Consider the following 22,302-nt stretch of genomic DNA (forward strand, 5'->3'; position numbering starts at 1 on the left):
AGCTGATAAAGTGGACAGTGAGTGTAGAAACAAGGAGGCGGTCCATAGTAATAGGGAATTATGTGCATGTGGCTGAATTTGAAATGGCATATTTTCCACTGTTTGACTACAGGAGCTGTTATTTTAAGACCCACATGGTGCACTATGTTGAGAGTACTGTGCCATTTGGGATTCAGCCTTAGTGAGCTGGGTAACATTTTCCCATATAACTGCTTAGGCCTGTGAGTTTGGTGGTGGGTAGTTAATTGTTGCTGATGGGGTAGAGTGACACTTTTATTCAAATGTACCAGAATATAATTGATTTTTTAAAAGTCTTTGCGCTGGTCAACTTGTCACCTCAAGGGGCCTGAGAAGTGAATCTGCGTTTTGCTGCTGCCTTCCTTTAGCACTGAAATTAAGACGGAAAGTGGATGACTGCCGCCAGCTTGTGTTTACGGTTCTTAATGTGATTTTTAATTTTTAATGCTGCCAAATGACTTGAATCATCAGCCTATGCATTCTGGGCTAGACAAACGTCTTGGTAACAAACTGCAGGTTTTCTCCAGGCTGCTTTAATGTGGTGCAGCCCCAGAGTGCAGTGCAGTTAAAGCTTTGCTTCACACACTGGCGGCGAGGCTATGAAACAACGGTCTTTAAAATAAAATATTGTAATTAGATTAATTGACTCCTATTAGTCCCACAATGGGGGAATTTCACCTCCGCATTTAACCTATCAGTGCAATGAAACACCACATACGTGCTAGTGAACACACACACACACACACACACACACACACACACACACACACACACACACGCTAGGGGCAGTGAGCACACTTGCCTTGGTATCGAACTGGTAACCTTCTGCTCACAGAGCCGGTTCCCTATCCTCCAGCCCACGAGTGCCCCTATCGTTTCTAGTGTAAGTGTTCCAGGTTTAAATAGAGCACTCTCAGAAATAAAGGCATGACACTGTCACAGTTCCCCTCTTGTCTCGGTTAAGTGATACTTTTTTGATCCCACAAACAGGGAAATTCCACCTCCGCTTTTAACCCATCCGTGAAGTGAAACACCACATACACACACTAGGGGGCAGTGAGCACACTCTTGTCCGGAGCGGTGGGCAGCCCTATCCACAGCTCCCGGGGAGCAGTTGGGGGTTAGGTGTCTTGCTCAAGGACACCTCAGTCATGGACTGTCAGCCCTGGGGATTGAACCAGCAACCTTCCAGTCACAGGGCCCGATCCCTAACCTCCAGCCCACGACTGCCCCACTGCACCACCCTCTGGGGTGGTACGCTCCAAGGTCCATCTCAGTACTTTTAGTCAGGGAACATAACTGAACCATAATCCACTGAAATGATATTTTCTAAGCTGTACTGACTCCACACGCCCTGCCTCGCCTCCAGGCTTTTTATTAAATGGTTGTTTTAAAACATTAGGTTATGAAAAGGTGTGTAAATGCACTTTTCCACTGTGAGACACTTACCTAAGGTTCACAATTAGGCCTTGTACCTTTTGAGGGTACATTTACATTGTACCTTGATTAAGGTACCTTTTATTTCTAACAGTGAAACTAACAATAGTAGACTCATAAAATGCTGATTCATTTCTGCTTAGAATGAAAACAATGGTTGAATTTGGCCAGTCGTACAGTTAACATTTGAATTTATACCGCATATCGGGTGAGAATGGGCTGTATTATGTCTTTCTCAACCAGATAAAACAAAGCCTTCTGTTTCCCATTTAAATGCAGTATAAGTGTATGTACAAAGAACGCCAGGCCTACTTGAGCAGTGACTGCGCACAGGATTGTCTTTTTCTCTACGCGGGTTTATGAGGCCTGAAACCGCAGATAAAGATGAGGCTCTTTAAGCCTGTTTGCTTTTCCAGTGCGAGCACAATCATTATGTTCTGGCTATAAGCTTGGGATTCTGAAGCCTTTGTTTCCGTTTATGGTTTATTGCGCTTCTTCTAAAACAGTCATGCAGAGAATAGGAGCCGACGGCTTTGCGCAGGTCAGATTCACAGCGGGAGTCGTCGTCAGGAGACGGAGATGGAACAGGCAGATCATCTAACCTCCATTCAGCAAAGTGCTCAGTGTGATGCATATTCACCCAGGGATGGTCCAGGGCTGGTGCTGCGTGCATGGATATGTGTTTACGTGCGCGTGCTCCATTTAAAGGCTGAACACGGATTAGTAAGAAATCCAGCGTGCTTCAGACAGTCGGGTGGAGTTGTTGTGCGAAACGTCTGATTGATTTTTCTTTACACAGCTCTAGTTGAGGTGGAGCTGCGCTCTACAGGGGGCTGCGCAGCAGATTTGTGCTAATGCTGCATGGCTGGAGGAGGAAGGCGCTGCTTGATGAGAGCTTACCCTGTGTGGCTTGTTTAGACATGCTGCTGTATGTAAGCTACTCTTTCACTCTCTCCACACAAAACACTCGCGCCCCAGGCTCTTAAGTATCGGAGGTTTCCAGAACGACCTCGTTTTCGGTGTTACGACATCCTGAGGGCTGCAGATCTTATCTGCTCCCTATCTGAAATGCCGGTCTTTGGATCTGCACTGAACCCTCTGAAACACCAGTCTAGCATTTTAGGAGGCTTGCTTAGTTTGAGTTCCAGGTCTGGAAGGCAGAGTTGTCTCTTCTTGTGGGACCTGATGTTTGGCTAAAGGGGGAGTCCACCAATTTTTCAATATTTCTGCATAATTCAGTGGTTGAGATGTAAACAAAAAGTCAATAGAAGTCGATTGATGGTTTGAAGCGCTTCATTGCAGAGAAACTTACTGTTTCAGATGTCTTTACAGTGGCGGTGATAGGAACCAGGGATCTACAACACAAATATAGACGTTTTAATTACGATGCAAAACCAGCGGAGAAACTACACGCTTTTTTTTTTTTTTTCATATTGTTGATGATGGTAAAATAGTGATCAGTCTGAAAACATAAGAACTGTCCTGCATATAAAAAACACAATTTATCACAAAAGTATTGTGAAACTTTGAGTTTGTTTATATGCAGTAATCTGATCGTAATCAGACTTCTGCACTTATTCATGATTATTCAAAGTTATGTGCACACCATACTACACCATACTACACCATAATCTGATTAAGAATCTGATAAAGAGGCTGGATTTCAGCTCCGTAATCCGATTTCTCAGCGCTGTGAGCTCTTACTCTGATCTCTTTCTGATTTCTCTGTCTGTGCATGTGTGAAAACAGACTGCTTTACTTGAAATAAGTAAGCGATGTTGCCAAGAGATGCAGCAAAACACTTTTTGAGGTAAAACCAACTACATTCTTAAAGAAATGAAGGCATCTTCTAGTTGATGTATGTTCATATTTACAGGTAAAATGGCACAAAGCTGCGGCGTTTGAGTTTGAGTTTACGTTACGTTTGGCATGTCTTATTCTGTGTGTTTATTGGCTGGTTGTATAGCAGAAATCTGATTACTGTCTGATTCGTGTAGACCTGGAATTTCCTCATTATCTGATTACTCATGGGCATGTAAATACACTGATCGGATTACTGACAAAATCAGATTTTCTGCAGTTATTGGATTATTCAAATGGCCATGTAAACACCATACTCCTATCTAGAAATCTGATAAAGAGGCTGGATTTCAGCTCAGTCATCAGATTTCTCGGTGCACGTAAACTCTTACACTGATTTCTTTCAGATTTCTCCGTCTGCACATGTGTGAAAACACACTGCAGTGCCAGAAATAAGTGAGCAGCATTCAGTAAAGTATGTGAGTTTATTGGCTGGTTGTAAAGTGGAAATCTGATTACTGTCTGACTCCTGTAGACCTGGAGTTTCCCCGTTATCTGATTACTGTCTGACTCATGTAGACCTGGAGTTTCCCCGTTATCTGATTACTGTCTGACTCCTGTAGACCTGGAGTTTCCCCGTTATCTGATTACTGTCTGACTCCTGTAGACCTGGAGTTTCCCCATTATCTGATTACTGTCTGACTCATGTAGACCTGGAGTTTCCCCATTATCTGATTACTGTCTGACCCATGTAGACCTGGAGTTTCCCCATTATCTGATTACTGTCTGACTCATGTAGACCTGGAGTTTCCCCATTATCTGATTACTGTCTGACTCATGTAGACCTGGAGTTTCCCCATTATCTGATTACTGTCTGACTCATGTAGACCTGGAGTTTCCCCATTATCTGATTACTGTCTGACTCATGTAGACCCGGAGTTTCCCCATTATCTGATTACTGTCTGACTCCTGTAGACCCGGAGTTTCCCCGTTATCTGATTACTGTCTGACTCATGTAGACCTGGAGTTTCCCCATTATCTGATTACTGTCTGACTCATGTAGACCTGGAGTTTCCCCATTATCTGATTACTGTCTGACTCCTGTAGACCCGGAGTTTCCCCGTTATCTGATTACTGTCTGACTCATGTAGACCTGGAGTTTCCCCGTTATCTGATCACTGTCTGACTCATGTAGACCTGGAGTTTCCCCGTTATCTGATTACTGTCTGACTCATGTAGACCTGGAGTTTCCCCGTTATCTGACTACTGTCTGACTCATGTAGACCTGGAGTTTCCCCGTTATCTGACTACTGTCTGACTCATGTAGACCTGGAGTTTCCCCGTTATCTGACTACTGTCTGACTCATGTAGACCTGGAGTTTCCCCGTTATCTGACTACTGTCTGACTCATGTAGACCTGGAGTTTCCCCGTTATCTGACTACTGTCTGACTCATGTAGACCTGGAGTTTCCCCATTATCTGACTACTGTCTGACTCATGTAGACCCGGAGTTTCCCCGTTATCTGATTACTGTCTGACTCATGTAGACCCGCAGTTTCCCCGTTATCTGATGACTGTCTGACTCCTGTAGACCTGGAGTTTCCCATTATCTGATTACTCCAGAGCGTACAAAACGTTGATCGGATTACTGACAAAATCGGATTTTCTGCAGTTATCAGATTATAAAGTGCATGTAAATGCCCTAATGTCTAAAACACAGGCAGTGTGGTCGAAGCCATTTCATGTACTAGCTTTCCGTGAGGGAGCTTTTAGAAGTGGACGTCTGGTTCCTTTCACCACCACTGTGAGCAATTCTGTCTCAGTAAGTGTCTCTAAAACACAGTATTTCACATCAAATCACTCTAAATGACTTTGTTTACATTTTAAGAAATGAATTATACAGAAACCTTGAAAAATCTGTGGAATTACCTGTTCAATATCTACAGTAGTTATTATAAGTGTTATTACTGTTCATAGTGTTGTACTTGCTTAGCCAGCTTACTTTAATCGTAGCTGGATCTGTCCCTGGATTTTCTGTTTGTAACATTTCCAGATTCACCACTTTGAATCGCTTTTCAACCAGCCTAAATTACCATGGAAACTTGTCCTGCACTTATCCTCCAGGGCAGGCTTAGTTTAGTGTTTTTGGATCATGAACGGTTCTTGGACCAATCAGGGACAGTGTTCTACACTCTCAGAAATAAAGAGTAAACTATCACTGGGGCTGTTCCCCTCGTCACTGTGGTGGGACCCTCAAGGCTCCATCTCAGTGCCTTCAGTCAGGGATCATAACTGAACCATAATCCACTGAAATGATCTGTTCTAAGCTGGACTGACTCCACACCCCGCCTCGCCTCGCCTCCAGGCTTTTACTCTACTGCTCTGTTTTAAAACATTCGGTTATGAAAGGGAACAAATACCAACTTTTCACCTGGAGAAACTGATTTAAGCTCCACACTGAGACCTTAAACCCACTGTAGAACCTTTCAGGGAACATTTATATTGTTTGTGCCCTGATGTACGAAAAATGTACCTGCACTGAACCTTCATTTCTAGCAGTGTGCTGCAAGCGTAAGCCTTGTGTCCTTTCTGTTTAATTTTCTATGTTCGTCTTACGTTTATGGCATCAATCACATGAAAAGCAAAGCTTTTCCAGCAGAGGAAATACATCATACCACCGAAGATATGCTTTACTTTCAACATATTTACATAGTATTATTTTTCTTTAGACTTCTTTGAAAAATAAGCTGCTTGACTCCTCATGATTCACGCAGAAAGGCTTTCATGTGCAAGTGCATGAGGATAAATCACGCCGCAGGCCGCTACTGTGCTGCAGTAGTGTTATTTAATTATTATATATTTGTCCTAGTATCCGTGCCCTTGCAGTCTGGTATATTCTTATTCGCTGCTGTCATGGAAAAATCTTGTGTCTCAGGAACTTTCGTTCATTATTTTGTTTGTTCATTCATTAGTTTATCATTTTACAAATAAAGTGATATTTATGATTTGAATGTTATGATATAATTAAAAGATTCTATCAATTGTGCACTTGTCAGCTAAAGCAGGCCCGGGGGTCATTTACTTGGGCAGTGCCCCAAGAACCAATCCTCGTGCTCCACTCGACCCACCACACTTTTTATACTCAGAGGCTGATCACGATTTAGTTGGCGATTAGTTGTATAGATAATTGTGATTAATGTATTCATTGTAACTAATAAACTACAAGTCTGAAGCAGCTAAACTGGCTTATTGGCTATCGTGCACTCCTTGAGACCACCGGTGGGTCCTAAACGCACTTCATGTTCTTCATAACGTTCATACTCCATAAGCTCCATTCAGAAGCTGGGCGTCGTGTGAGGCTGTAGCTCTTCTCTCCAGTCTAATAGACGGTGACGTCATTTTAAACCCTTATAATAAAAGAAGCTGAACTTTGTTTTTCTACTGAAAGTCGACCCGTTTTTCCCCAAATCTGGGCTCTAAACTATAAACAGACGGCGTCTCTTCAGTGATCTGCTCTGGAAACATCACTTTTAGAGAACAACACAAAGAGCGGCGGAGATTTTTGGCTTTCAGCAGTAAATTGTAAGCATGTAGTGATATGTGGAGATCATAAAACACACGTTCTGTTCATTTGAGGAGCTTTTATAAAGTAAAACAAATAAAAATAAAGTAAATAAATAAATAAAATGACAATTTGGTCATGTAAATTCAGATACAGATAACTGATAAATCTCTTTAAATGTCCCCAGGATGTATGTCTGTTAAATCTGTGTGTGTTTGGTCTCCACACCTGACATCGTTTCTTTCTGCAAGTTTATTAACACTTGGGATCAGATTCTGAGCTGCGGAGTGTTTATAGCGTTTATGGTGTTTATGATTGAACTGCAGCTGAAACGCAGCTGGTGTGTTTGGTGATGTGACGTTTGCAATTGGATAGAAAACAGCTGTCCCATCGATTGTTGTTGGGAGTGGGATGTCAGTCAAATTACGTTGCGGTGCATGCTGGGGATTGTAGCGCTGCTGACTGTGAAATGGGCTAATGTTAATTGAAATAATTTGAGGGCAGGATTGGAGCGGGCTGCACGCCTAATCTAGCCTGCGGGTCTGTTTGACAAATGGGCTTTAGAGCTAACAAGAGAAGGGACACTGCACTGCACTGTGTGTAACAATTACAGAGTCAACCAAAGCTTTTTCTCTTGAGACCGTGAAAGGGTTTTTCTGCAAGCATACTTACCTGACAGGGGCGATGCCGTGATCACAAAGGTGGTTCACCTGTGGTGCTGACCCTTGGGAATTCCCCAAATGCGGGAATCTCGACTGCATAATTTAGGGGCAGTTGTGGGCTGGAGGTTAGGGATCTGGCCCTGTGACCGGAAGGTTGCCGGTTCGATCCCCAGGGCTGACAGTCAATGACTGAGGTGTCCTTGAGCAAGACACCTAACCCCCACCTGCTCCCAGGGTGCTGCAGATAGGGCTGCCCACAGGGCAAGTGTGCTCACTGCCCCCTAGTGTGTGGGTGTGCTCACTAGTGTGTGGTGGTGTTTCACTGCACGGATGGGGCATGGAGGTGATATTTCCCCGTTGTGGGACTAATGAAGGTCACTTAATCTTAAGCATATATGTTCAACTTAGCACTGATTTACTATCTATGACATGAACCAGCAGTCCTCCTAAACATGGTATAGTACACAGTTAGAATTGGTTTCCTTTATTTTCATCATTTTGGCTCAAGCCAGCTGTTACAAACACACTCCGCTCACATTATGCTTGTTGTGATGCAATCTGACTGTGAAATTTAATGACTGTGGGAAATGGTTACAGTCAAATCATTGCGATCAATCGATGGTGTAGTAATTGTGACAGGCCTAGGCACCCATTTACTGCAGGTGTGCCAAATGAGGATCTTCTGTTCATTTTCTTTTCCTTCTAAATCTACAGATCTGCTGTCCATCCATTGTTCCGTATATTTATATCTTATATTATGATATCTCATTGAAAGCTAAAAGCATTGGGACTCTTTTCCTGTAAAGTTTCTGGTTGGGATATGGTGTGTTACTGAAAGCATTATGAGACTATTAAAGACATTTGCTTTTGATATGTGTGTAGAGTGAAAATCGTTACCATAGAAACTCATCTGAAATGTCAGAGGTTTGACCACACGTATGAATAAATTGCGATCGGTTAAATGGCTCATTTGCACCTTATGCAGTATCAGTATTGCAAAGGCCAGTATCACAATAACCACGAATCAGTGGATTTTAGCGGGAGGTAAACTGAGGCACCGACTCGAGTGACCATTTCACGCTATAGTCGACTTCAGCTGAGTTATAGCACAGCTTTGAGCCGGGTTTCAGACAAATACAGGTTTGTGAAAGCTGCTTTGTGCCTTCAGGCTACAGTGATCTCAGTCTTAGGGGAGATGAGTGATGGTGAAGAGAGGGATGGAGAGATGGCCATCAGCAAAGGAGAATGAGGCAGGGACTGAGTGATCAAACAACCCCAATGAACGAGCAGGGAGTGTGTGTGGCTATGCAAGTGTGTGGATGTCCAGGAGGCTGCAGGTAAACAGAGGGAGGATGAGCAACCGGCCAGCATTCCTGAAATCACATCTCTCGATATCTGTGTCTGCAAGAACTAACAGAAGAGCCGAGAGGCCCGAGATGAGGGTCAGCAGTTTGTGTGTGTGTGCGTGAATTGTGATGAGGGTCAGGAGTTCAGTGTCATGTTAACTCAGCCTGCAGCTCCACCCGGACTCGATTTTCTCCTTGTCTGCTGTGAGGGTCCGACACGCCTGTGTGTGTGTGTGTGTGTGTGTGTGTGTGTGTGTGTATTCTGTTGATAAAAAAATAAATAAGATGCTAACAAGATAAAACACAACACCTGGGGCCGGTATGAAAGCATGTCTGAGGAACGTCAGCCTCTCTCTCTCTCTCTCTCTCTCTCTCTCTCTCTACTACCTCTTTATTCTCTCTCTCACTCTTTCTCCATCTCTCCCAGTCCTCCCCACCTTTCTCTATTATCTTCCTCTGTCTTCCTTCTCCTTTCTTTCTGTCTCTCTTGTTTTCTTTTCCCCTCTCTCTTTCTTGCCTCTTCCATTTCTGCTTTCTTTCTCTCTCTCTCTCTCTCTCTCTCTCTCTCTCTCGTACTCGCCCTTTCTCCTTTTCTCTCTCTCCCCTTGTTTTATTCTTTTTTCCTCTTTTTATCACTCTACCTCACTCCTTTCTTTCCCTGTCTCTCTTGCCGTCTCTCTCTCCTTCATTCCTGCTTTCTTTCTCTCTCTCTTCTCTCGCCCTCTCTCTTTCCCTTTCTCCTTTTTTCTCTCTCCCCTTTATTTTTTTCCTCTCTCTCATTCTTTTTGTCTCCCTACATCCTTTCTTTCTTTTCCTTTTCTCTCCATATTTCTCTCACTACCCCTCTTTTTCTTTCTTTCTCCTCATCTCTCCCAGTTTTCTCCACCTCTTTTCTCCCTCTGTTTCTCCCTGATTTCCTTTTCTCTCTCTCCTGCCAACTCTCTCGTCCTCCTCCATTTCTGCTTTCTTTCTTTCTCTTTCTCTCTGTCTTCGCTCTCACTTGCCCTCTCTCTATTCCTCTGTCCTTTTTTCTTTCCCTCTCCCTTTCTTTTCTTTTTTGCCTCCTACCTCCTCTCTTTTCCTTTTCTCTCCGTCTCTCTCACACCACCCCTGACTTCCCTGCCTCACTTTTTTCTCTTTCCCTCCTCCTCTCTCTCATGGTCTCTCAGTCTCTCTCTCTCTTTTCTTTCATCTCTTTTTGTTTCTTTATCTCACCCCTTTTGTTTCTGACTGCTCTTTTCTCTCTCTCTCTCTCTCTCTCTCTCTCTCTCTCTCTCATTATTTTTCACTCCCCCGCCTAAGAGCTAACGGACTGTGTCAAAACAAACACGGTGTAAATCCGTAGCTGGCCGTTATTTGGCCAGCAGTAGCGGCGCTCTCTTGGGATTAAGAGCTGAGTGAATTTGTCGGTCAGTTTCTGCAGTTTCTGCAAGACGGAGCGCGTCCTGGCTGAACCTGCGGTCACTGCGGACAAAGAGAGGCGTGACTTTTCCACTACAGACACATGCAGCTCTGTGAGAAATGATAAGTAAAAGTATCTTAAAAACACAACGATTTCTGTAATATTCCTCATTATGAGGGTATAAGAATGCTGTAAGATTATTCGACGTTTTTAGACAGTTGTACTTTCAGCAGTTTTATCCCGAGAAATGATCTTGTTGCACTAGCAGATCATTTCAGTTGTTCGGGGAAAAAAAGAATGAAAGAAAAGGGTCTTTCTACAGAAACGTCCTTGTTTATGTCCCTAGCATTTACAGATACATTACACTCAAAAAACATATTACAATTTATGATCTCATATGAAGCTTCCAGCTGACGTCACTGGTGCGACCGACTTTATTCTGAGGTCACTGTGGAAAAATAGAAACACAAATGGATTAAATTCCATATTTTAGTGGACGTTCCCTGATGGACAGCGTGTGGTTTGATGTTCTGTGAAATGCGTTGATCATTAAAAACGTCTCTGGTGTTTCCTTTATTATGAGGAACACCGATGACGGTCAGTAACACCAGTGACTCCTATGGATGGATTTTTTTTTTTTTTTGTGGACTGACCCAAAAAACATCTGCCCATGCGGTCAGATCATGTTACTTGAAATTATACAAATAAAAAAATGTTCTGCGGTGCTAAATACCATAAAAGAACCGATTCTAGGCCATTCAGAAACTTTTATTTTTGGGAGTGCTGAAAAAAAAATCTTATAATAGTCTTATAGGGTTTTTTTTGCAGTAAGAATTTTACATGCAGCCCTCATTCCCATATTCCCCAGGCCTTTACATGACATACAAAAATACATAGACATACAAGACGTCTCCCTTGCTGAGCTTAAGGAATCATCTGTCACTGCCACTAGCAGCTATGGAAACACAATAGCAGAAGAAATGTCTTTGTGCTGGAGGAAGTCACTGGGACGTACACACAGGCCTTTTATGTTAACATATATCTGTCAGTGTGAGTCTGTAGAGGCCTTTTGCTTCTTCCAGCTCTAATTGCTACCTCAGGTTTGACTGAAATGATGTTAGTACAATAGGAAGCTAAATTACTGGGTTTGTTTTCAAGGTTTTATGTACCATTAAAGTTGTCTATCTCAGCAGAAGTAATTAAAAGCTTGCTAGCAAATACGAGCTTCAAAGAAAAGTACTTATAACATGATAGTTTGTTGAAAAATCGCATTTTGCTGAATAAAAGGCATCTCAGCGAAATATCATGTAACCATCTGTGTCAAATAAGACAAGTGTTTATATCCATGCCGTCTTTTTTAAAGCAGTAGTTCAGATATAGTTCAAAATATACTTTATACACTGTTAAAAATGAGAGGACAGCTCAAGCCAAAGTGATATAGTAACTCATTACATGGCATTTCTTGGGCTGACTCAACTTGAGGACACAAGAGTTCACACAACTCGAACGTCTTAGTCAAAATTCTCTTCTTTTTTTTTAGTCCTGCATCTCAGAAAACTAAAATGAACTGATTTTTATACAGAACTTCCTCTCCAGCCAGGACTCATTCCATCACACAGTACTGCTAGACAATTTTTCTTTTTTGGGACACACTTATGGATGTCTGTGGCATCGTGGGGCCTCAAACCCACAACCCCCTGTTGGGGTGACGGCTTAGTCCACTGCACCACTCAGGAACACGTGAAGCATATTTGTTGTTTTTCCTTTAAACATGGCATCATCTAATGTGGTCCAACTGTCTTATTCATCCCAACATCAGGAGGTTGTAAGTTTGAATCCCAGCAGTACCACAACTGTCCACAGCCAGAATTCCAAGAGGGAAATATGCCAGACAAGACTGTTTATTAGAGGGTGTGCCAGCTAGTGGGAAAATTGAGTCAAAAACACATCCATTTTTGTTTATCTAACTGAGAAGCAGAGCAAGGAACGGTAGCTGAGAGAATTTTTAACTGATTAAAACTAAGAAGTTTGAGTTGGCTGAGCTCCTCAAGGGGTTGGGGTCCTCAAGTTGCACTAACCAAAAGCCATGTAATCAGTTACTGTATCATTTTAAGTTGAGCTGACTTCTCATTATTTACAGTGTACAATTCCTCCCCCCCACCTCAATCTGAATAGTCTAGTCTGATTGAGGCCATTCGGAATACAGTTTCTATCCGATTGATTGAGGTGGGTAATCCTGTAAATAATCTGTTAAATAGAAGAATAATATCCGTGTAAACGCCTGTATCCGATTACATTCCCTGTCGAAAAGTTTACGTCCGTTCTGCATGTGCGTCGCGTCACAGTGAGAGTTTATACCGTTCAACACGGCGGAACAGAAACTGGTCTGCAGAGGAGACGAAGTTCATGCACTGATCTTTAAAAGACGGCGGTGGGACGGACGTCCAGCTTATGTGTCTCAGAGCACGACGTCTTCCTCTCGGCCTTCTTTAATAAGGACATGTGAAGGACGTTTTCCTGAGTCTGACGTCATTTTAAAGCAGTTAAAAACACAATCACTGCTCACTGCTGCTCATCTCACTCTGACTAGACTCACATGATGCTCGGTGTCATGGTAACGTCTACACTAAGTGGTTCTCCACGCATGTGAGTCATTTTGGATCTGATTACTTGTAGCGAGCATGTAATCGGAGATTTTCCATCAGATTGTTGAGAAGAGCAAACATATAAACGCCTCAGTCTTAATCTGTAATTAGAATGTATCAGATTGGAGAAAATCTTTGCATATAAACACAGACACTGAGATGTTACATTAAATCTCAAATAGACTTGCTTTGGTGGTTTCTGACACTATATGATGTACTGTTAACTAGAAAAATGGCCAAAAGGCATTTTAAAGCCTACTTTTGTCCATATCTTGGCAGAACAGCTACATTTGGGTTAAGCTGTGAAAATCAGATTTTCCACTCTATCACTTTCACAATAAGACTTGAATGCATAGTCTTGCCTTGTTTACCACAGGCGGTTACATGATGTTTTTGTGAACAGCCTTTCTTCAGAATCAATGGCTGCTTCTTATTTGCTGTATTATGCCCTGAGTCATAAAAATAGCAAAAGTTGCTCTGATAGTAGACGAGCGAGTGAAGAAAGCAGAACACACCGTGTTTCTCTTTCCTTTTTTGCGGTGTCTTTTTTAAGATACACTGTCGAAATCGTGTCAGCCTGACTCGACTGTCTGCTACAGACAAACATTCCTGCCGCGAGCTCAAACACGGATTTTTTGTGTGTGTGTTAAAAAATACAGACTTTTATCTCATAGCTCAGACATTAAAAGTATGACTAGCTCCAGTGTGGGAGATGGAGAACAGGTTTGTGTTGCTCTCCAGCATTTTTGGACCAGGCCGCATTACAGAATGTTGTTGCCCCAAATGCTTTAATCATACAAAGAGTCCAACGAGTGCAGGACATTTTGGATAATCACGTCTTCTTGCTGTTGATGCCTGAGGGTGATTTGGACATGCTTGTCAAAATCTTGGGGATATCTAGTTTAATTCAAATTAGAATTTTATCTTTGTCAGTTTTAAATAATTTAGCATGTTGAAGACTAAGCCAGTTTATTTTGAGGAAAAATAGTATATGATACACACACACACACACACACACACAGAAACACACACACACACACTATATTGCCAAAAGTATTCGCTCGTCTGCCTTCACACGCATATGAACTTGAGAATAGAATTTATAACCATTATCACTGTGTTCCCACACTGTGAAATTAGACCTCTGCATGTAACTCATGCATGCAATGAAACACACACACACTAGGGGGCAGTGAGCACCTTTGCCCAGAGCGATGGGCAGCCCTATCCGCAGTGCCAGGGGAGCAATTGGGGGCACTTCAGTCATGGACTGTCAGCCAAGGGGATCAAACCAGCAACCTTCCGGTCACAGGGCTGGTTCCCTAACCTATAGCCCACCACTGCCCCATGGGATCCCATTCTTAATCCATAGGGTTTAATATGATGTCAGCCCACCCTTAGCAGCAATAACGGCATCAACTCCTCTTGGAAGGCTTTCCACAGGGGTTAGGAGTGTGTTTATGGGAATTTTTGACAATTCTTCCAGAAGCACATTTGTGAGGTCAGACACTGATGTTGGATGAGAAGGCCTGGCTCACAGTCTCCACTCTAATTCATCCCAAAGGTGTTCTATGGCGTTGAGGTCAGGACTCTGTGCAGACCAGTCAAGTTCTTCCACACCAAACTGGCTCATCCACGTCTTTATGGACCTGCTTTGTGCACTGGCGTGCAGTCATGTTGGAACAGGAAGGGGTCGTCCCCAAACTGTTCCCACAAAGTTGGGAGCATGAAATTGTCCAAAATCTCTTGGTGCTGAAGCTTTAAGAGTTCCTTTCACTGGAACTAAGGGGCCGAGCCCAACTCCTGAAAAACACCCCCACACCATGATCCCCCCTCCACCAAACTTTACACTCGGCACAATGCAGTCAGACAAGTACCGTCTCCTGGCAACCGCCAAACCCAGACTCGTCCATCAGATTGCCAGATGGAGAAGCGTGATTGGTCACTCCAGAGAACTCGTCTCCACTGCTCTAGAGTCCAGTGACGGCGCTTTACTCCACTGCATTCCACGCTTTGCGTTGCGCTTGGTGATGTAAGGCTTGGATGCAGCTGCTCGGCCATGGAAACCCATTCCATGAAGCTCTCTACGCTGTTCTTGAGCTGATCTGAAGGCCACATGAAGTTTGGAGGTCTGTAGTGATTGACTCTGCAGAAAGTTGGTGACCTCTGCGCACTATGCCCCTCAGCATCCGCTGACCGCTCTGTCATTTTACGTGGCCGACCACTTCGTGGCTGAGTTGCTGTGATTCCCAATCACATCTACTGTGTTATAATCCCACTGACAGTGGACTGTGGAATATTTAGTAGTGAGGAAATTTCACGACTGGACTTGCTGCACAGGTGGCGTCCGATCACGGTACCACGCTGGAATTCACTGAGCTCCTGAGAGCGACCCATTCTTTCACTAATGTCTGTAGAAGCAGTCTGCAGGCCTAGGGGCTCGGCTTTATACACCTGTGGCCACGGAAGTGACTGGAAAACCTGAATTCACTGATTTTAATGGGTGAGTGAAAACGTTTGGCAATAGAGTGTATATGTGCTACCTCAGGAATGAAACGATAAGCCCACACTAGCACTCTTCATGCCTTTCGAGTCATTGTGCTCTCTCCAGCATTTTGAAAGCTACCCTGATATTTAGTGTTATCTGCTCTTCACTGGTCATTCTTTTTTGTATTTTAGGCAGTGAATTGGCAGTCTTGGTGTTTCTCTGCTCCCACACGTTGTCTCCTTGGTGAAATGTCTGCATTCAAAATCAAAAACCCTCCAGCCAAACAAGTACAGCCCCTCACACAGTCCTCGCCTCCAAAATTCATGCTGCGTAAGCTACAGTGCTTGAATGCTGGTGCTGGATTTTAATCGACTGTCTTAGATAAAATGATGACGCAAAAGGACATCAACACAGCTAATTAGTTAACCAACATAAGATAGCATACAAGATAGCAAACAGATAGGTCTGGACTGCAGGCCGGCCAGTTTAGCACCTGTACTCTAATACATACAGAATTAGGCTTGCCATTGTCATGTTGATGGATGTTGGAACTTTGCTGTGAGAATTTCATTGCATCCTGCCCCAAACCATCAAGTAGGGACTGATGTTAGATAATGCCTGTGTCAACAATAGGTGCACCTTAAAATAGCTGAGTTGACTAATTAGAGGGGTGTCTGGGTACTTTTGACCACATAATGTAGGTTTGTAGCTCACTAACTCCACCAATCAGGCATAATATTACGACCACCTCCTTGTTTCTATTGTCTCTGACTCTACATCTACAAGGTAGGAGTGTCTAATAGAGGGGACAGTGAGTGGACACAGTGTTTAAAAACTCCTGCTGTGTCTGATCCACTTGCACCAGCACAACACACACTAACACACCACCACCACATCAGTGTTACTGCAGTGCTGAGAATGACCCACCACCCAAATAGCACCTGAGGGTCCAGACAATGATTCTCCAAGGGTTGTTTAGTAAAGAAAGTAGATCTATATCCAATCAGAAGAACCCTTTGCATCATGAAAAGGCTGAAAATGTGCATGAACCTGTAATGTTCTATAGATGGTTCTACCTTTTTGATAAGGGTTCTATATAGCACCCTGACATTACAACAATTGAAGAAGGCTGTTGGGTGCTGTTTTCAATTGTTTTCAAAAAGGTTCTGCATAGAACCGTCTATAGAACATTCTCCATCAATCTGAAGAGCGCTTTCACTAGGCAAAGAACCCTTTAATCATGCAGGGGGTTCTTTGTGTGTTCACGGTTCTATGTAGAATGAACCATCTTTCTGTAAGATTATGTAAACAAACATTCGGACCTAAAAAGTCACTGATCCCTTTAACAATATTTTGGAAAAGAAAATTGCCAAATGATTATTTAGGCTAAACCTGCTCATCACACCAAGGAAGAAACTTTGCTGAACATAAAGATGATTATTACAAAACATCTTCTTCTGCTTTCAGCTGCTCCCTGTAGGGGTCGCCACAGCGGATCATCTGCCTCCATCTTGCTCTATCCACTGCCTCCTCTACTTTCACACCAACCATCTCCATGTCCACCTTCACTACATCCATAAACCTTCTCTGAGGTCTACCTCTTCTCCTTCTACCCGGCAGCTCCATCTCCAACATGCTTTGCCCAATATATCCACTATTCCTCCTCAACACATGTCCAAACCATGTCAACCTGGCCTCTCTGGCTTTATCTCCAAACTGCTCCACCTTCACCGTCCCTCTGATCTGCTCATTTCTAATCTTGTCCATCCTCGTCACTCCCAACGAAAATATCAGCATCTTCATCTCCGCCACCTCCAGCTCAGCCTCCTGTCTTTTAGACAGAGCCACAGTCTCCAAACCACACATCATAGCAGGACGCACTGCTGTCTTGTAGACCTTCCCTTTCACTCTTGCTGCTATCCTTCTGTCACACATCAGCCCTGACACCCGTCTCCACCCACTCCATCCTGCCTGCACCCTCTTCTTCACCTCTTTTCTACACTGTCCATTGCTCTGGATGGTTGACCCAAGATATTTGAAGTCATCCACCTTTACGACCTCTACTCCTTGCATCTTCACCTGTCCACCTGCCTCCCTCTCATTCACACACATGTATTCCGTCTTGTCTCTACTGACCTTCATTCCTCTCCTCTCCAGATTATTACAAAACATGGTATCACTAAATAGCTGTTTTATGTTGACGTTTGCTGTTTTTGTTATTTAGGTTCAAAGTAACAGTGAGGAACTTTTGATTTATTGCCGATTAGGCAGGAAAAAAGATCTGCCTGATTGAATGTGGTCATAATTTTTTTGTTTACGCCAGTTCTGTAGGCAATAGTGCCCTCTTTTGTGAGTGTTCCTGTGTTTCTAATGTCGGCCTGCTGCAGTGAGCAGTGCAGTGTTGTAAATGGCCGTCAGTTTGAGGGTTTTTTTGTACTGACAAAGTGTTAGAAACTCTTGCAGGCAGGAAGAGGACTTCAGTGAGTTCCCCCCCGGGGAGTTCTCTTTGAGGCGAGGCTCTGAAAAGCTTTCAGCTTGTCTGCTTCTGAAATCAGCTCTGCTTGATTACTTGCCGGACCACTCCCAGAAAAGTCCGAGACGTCCCAGAGACACAGGAAGCTCAGAACATCACTAGGTTTTCAGTTATAATCTAAAAAGAGTTGACTCGTGTACAGAAGAGGTAGTTTTGCACAGGAAGACTTAAAAATTGGCAAATAATTTCTGCCTTAACTTTCTCTCAACCCACTGTTCATCCATGCTCTGCCCACAAAGGCGTTGCAAGCTGTTGCACGGTTGGATAGGGTTTATATAACACTGGCAAAGATCCCATTCAACCTGCTTTATTTGTTGTCGGACATTGAGTTTCCATAAAAAATGCTGCGCGACTGAGCTGAACAAAAGCAATTTGCCACCGTGCTAATGTTAGTAATGATTACGCAATAATCAATAAACAACTACAACCCTGTTTCCAAAAAAGTTGGGACACTGTGCAAACTGTAACTAAAAATAGGCTGCAATGATGTGCGAATCATGTAAACCCTATATTTAATTTAAAAATACTATAAAACAACATGTCGAACGTTGAAACTGAGAAATTTTATTGCATTTTGAAAAATATTTGCCCATTTTGAATTTAATGCCAGCATATAACGCTCTGTTATAATGCCATGTGCACAAATGCACACTTACCCCATCATGAATTCTGGCTTTTGTACTGTGGACTGATAACAAGCTGAGTGGTCTTTAGCCCGGAGGACACAGTGCCCATGATTTCCAATAAGAATTTGGTAACACTTTATTTGAAGGCTACCTACATAAGGACTTCATGACGCATTTATAAGCACTGAATAATGTGTTTATGAAGCATTACTTGAACATTTGAAGTTCTCGCAACCTGACATAAGATGTTTTATGAAATAAATGACATTGTACTGACATACTAAGAATAAACGAACATATTTACAGCACTAAACATATTTAAAACACTATACATGACTATATATGTCAGCATTCTTAAGATGACATTGTATTAATATCAGGTGAAATATGCCTGGAAACCACCCCCTCTTCACTCCATGGCATGGATAAGATGATTGATGCAATTATGTATAGGGTTTTAAATGTTTAGTGCTGTAAATATGTTCAACGTTTATTCTTATTATGTCAGTACAATGTCATTTATTTCATAAAACATCTTATGTCAGGTTGCGAGAACCGACATAAGCACTTAATAAATGTTCAAGTAGTGCTTCATAAACACATTATTCAGCGCTTATGAATGCGTCATAAAGCCCTTATGTAGGTAGCCTTCAAATAAAGTGTTACCAAGAATTTCAAATGTTGATTCGTCGGACCGCCGGACACTTTTCCACTTCCCCTCAGTCCATTTTAAATGAGCTCGGGCCCAGAGAAGGTGGCAGCGTTTCTGGATCCTGTTTATATTTGGGTTCTTCTTTGTGTTTTAGAGTTTAACAGCGTTTGTGGATGCAGTGATGAACTGTGTTCACAGACAGTGGTTTTCAGAAGTGTTTCTGAGCCCATGCAGTGATTTCCACTACAGAATCATGTCTGTTTTTAATGCAGTGCCGTCTGAGGGCCCAAAGATCACAGCCAGCAGATACTGGCTTTCAACCTTGTCTCTTGCATACCGAGATTTCCCTGAATTCTCTGATTCTTTCAGTGATAATGAGTTTGAACATTTGATATGTTGTGTATGTACTATTTTCAATTAAGTGTAGGTTTAAATGATTTGTACATCATTGCATCCTGTTGTTATTTACATTTTGCACAGCATCCCAACTATTTTTCACAGACAGGGTTGCACACCTGATCTATTCTAACTGGAGCTCACACCTGCACAAACCCACAAAATAAATAACATTTGGAATATTCATATGAAATCCAACCATTCTGAATATTTGGGGCACTGTAAATGTACATTATGTGCTGTAATCAATAAGTTGAATGGAAGTTCTGCTGACAATCCGCAGAAAAAGGCATAATTGAGGAATAAGCCTGGGTAGGACGGTTAGTAAGAATTTCAAAATAGAGTTTAGTATCTTTTTAAGCTACATGGTTCACTGGAACTGTCTCAGGCCATTGAGAACTTATTTCTGTATTCATTGAACCTGTTGAAGCTGTTTGGGTGAAGGTAAATAGGTGAAGTCTCAATTTTTATTTATTTATTTATTTGTTTGTTTGTTTTTTGTGAGCTCCAGCTTTACCCACAGGTCATTCCCACAAATGTCCACACAGAGCCACTGCAGTGGACCCGACCACCTGAAGACAGCATGTCAGTGCGTTGTCATGGAAACCCATGTTCACGGTTCCGTTGGTTGTGGCTGAGGAGCTGATAGGGATTACTGGTGTTGCTAGTTAGGGGTTTCTTTAGAGACACACAGGCTTTTTTGGTATCAAGTTGTTTTGTTTGCTCGGGTCTGCTGGGTGTGTGTTTTTTATTTCTCAAAGTGGGTGAACAAACACAATAAAAAAAAAGCAATGCGAAGCATCATGCTGCAGAATTGTAGGGATAAAAATAAATATTTGATAAGCTTGTGCTTTCAGCTTCTACTGTATTTATTACTTTTGTTTAACTGGGAAATTTCATTTCATGCTTGTTGGTTTTAGCTTGAGTTTTACTGTCCTGCAGTGCTGGACAAAGCACACAAACCCTGTACTTGAGTTAAAGTCGAGACACCCAAGGTAAATATTCCTCCAGTAAAAGTAGAAGTTCCTCCCTTTAGACCTCCACTTGAGTAAAAGTACTAAAGTATTTCCCTTCAAATGTACTTAAGTATAAAGTAAAAGTACTAAAAGAGTAATTCTGGCTCTGATGTCCTGTTATCATTTTTATAACCAGACTGGCTTCATGAACTCATTTCAGGTGAAAGTCCTCCAGCGTCTCTCTTGGTAAACCAGTCTTTTAATAGGACGTCATTAATTAGTGACGCTGACGTCTATTAAAATGATCAGAAGCACAAAACACTGAAGGTAAACAGTTTCCATCAGGGAGAACCGAGTGGCTCTGAAATCACTTTTTACACACAAGCAAAGTTTCAGTTTCAGATTTATTTACAACTTAGTTCCAAGTTTAAGTTGAATAAAAACTGGCTTTAAACTCAGGATCACAGATGAGCTCCTTTACTATGTTGATCTGTAGGCGTCTGTTCATAAACATAAACCAGCCCAAACTCATTTACTATAAAATGAAATGGTGTTTGTAGAAATTCAGAAAAAAGCCGCGTCAGTCTCGACTGCATATGTGGACATATTTCTATATTGAGCTCTATTTACACAAAGTTAGGTTAGTTCATCATTTATGTTGAACAGACTCTCCCAAAGTTTTACGCTGCTGCGCTGACGTTGAACCGCGTGCTGCACTGGGTCGGTATGACCAACAGGTCAAAACCAGCTCTAAACAAAGTGACCGCTGGGCCCTGATTGGTGCTCTGGCTTTGCGCTTCTTTCGTTTTGACATGTTACGTTTTTATACACACAGAAACCAAAAGGAACCACAGATTTCTCAAAATGTAGGAGGAAAAAGTCGGATATTAGACTCTGAAATGTAGTGGAGTGAAAGGAAAAAGTCCAGAATGGAGAAACTTCAGTACAGATACACCAAAAAATACTAAAGTACAGAAACTAATTACATTTAGTCAGTTACTCAGTTACTGTCCACCACTGCTTTGCTGTGAAGTTCTCACCCTGTTAAAATCTGTTTTTCTCTAAACCTTCTTTCAGCTCCCGTGTTTTACTTTGGTGATCAGGAGTACCACGTAGACGAGAGCGTTGGTCACGTTGAGGTGAAAGTGTGGCGATCTGGAACGGATCTCTCAAAACCAGCCACAGTGACCATAAGATCCCGCAAGACTGACCCAGTGTCGGCTGAAGGTAAGGACATCAACAGTTGTTCCCTGCAATGCTGAGCCTGAGCTGTTCAGCAGGCTGCCTCATCCTTTCTCTACACTCGCGAAGGGATCTCACGTGTAAAGCAAGCTCTTGGAGATTGAAGATTAACTGAAGAAATCATTCTTATATGTTGAGAATATGTGTGTTATAGCTGGAAGCTACAGATTCAGGCGTAACATCATGACCACCTCCTTGTTTCTCCACTCACTGTCCACTTTATCAGCTCCACTGACCGTATAGCTGCTCTCTGTAGTTCTACAGTTACAGACTGTAGTCCATCTGTTTCTCTGATACTCTGTTACCCTGTTCTTCAGTGGTCAGGACCCCCATGGACCCTCACAGAGCAGGTACTATTTGGGAGGTGGGTCATTCTCAGCACTGCAGTAACACTGACGTTTTGGTGGTGTGTTAGTGTTGTGCTGGTCTGAGTGGATCAGACACAGCAGTGCTGCTGGAGTTTTTAAACACCGTGTCCACTCACTGTCCACTCTATTAGACACTCCTACCTTGTCGGTCCACCTTGTAGATGTAAAG

At 42.7% G+C, this 22,302-nt stretch overlaps 1 protein-coding gene and 1 pseudogene across 1 annotated transcript in view; both read left to right on the top strand.

Moving 5' to 3' along the window:
* Positions 1-22,302, top strand: part of frem2a (FRAS1 related extracellular matrix 2a) — a 137,954-nt gene that overhangs the window by 73,775 nt on the left and 41,877 nt on the right. Inside the window, exon 7 of the mRNA XM_037547206.1 lies at positions 21,601-21,750. Within this exon, the coding sequence (XP_037403103.1) occupies positions 21,601-21,750 (150 nt within the window). The remainder of the gene's footprint in view (positions 1-21,600; positions 21,751-22,302) is intronic.
* Positions 7,482-7,623, top strand: LOC119266060 (annotated as a pseudogene).

The sequence above is a fragment of the Pygocentrus nattereri genome, chromosome 18 (assembly GCF_015220715.1).
Source record: "Pygocentrus nattereri isolate fPygNat1 chromosome 18, fPygNat1.pri, whole genome shotgun sequence".
NCBI lineage: Eukaryota > Metazoa > Chordata > Actinopteri > Characiformes > Serrasalmidae > Pygocentrus > Pygocentrus nattereri.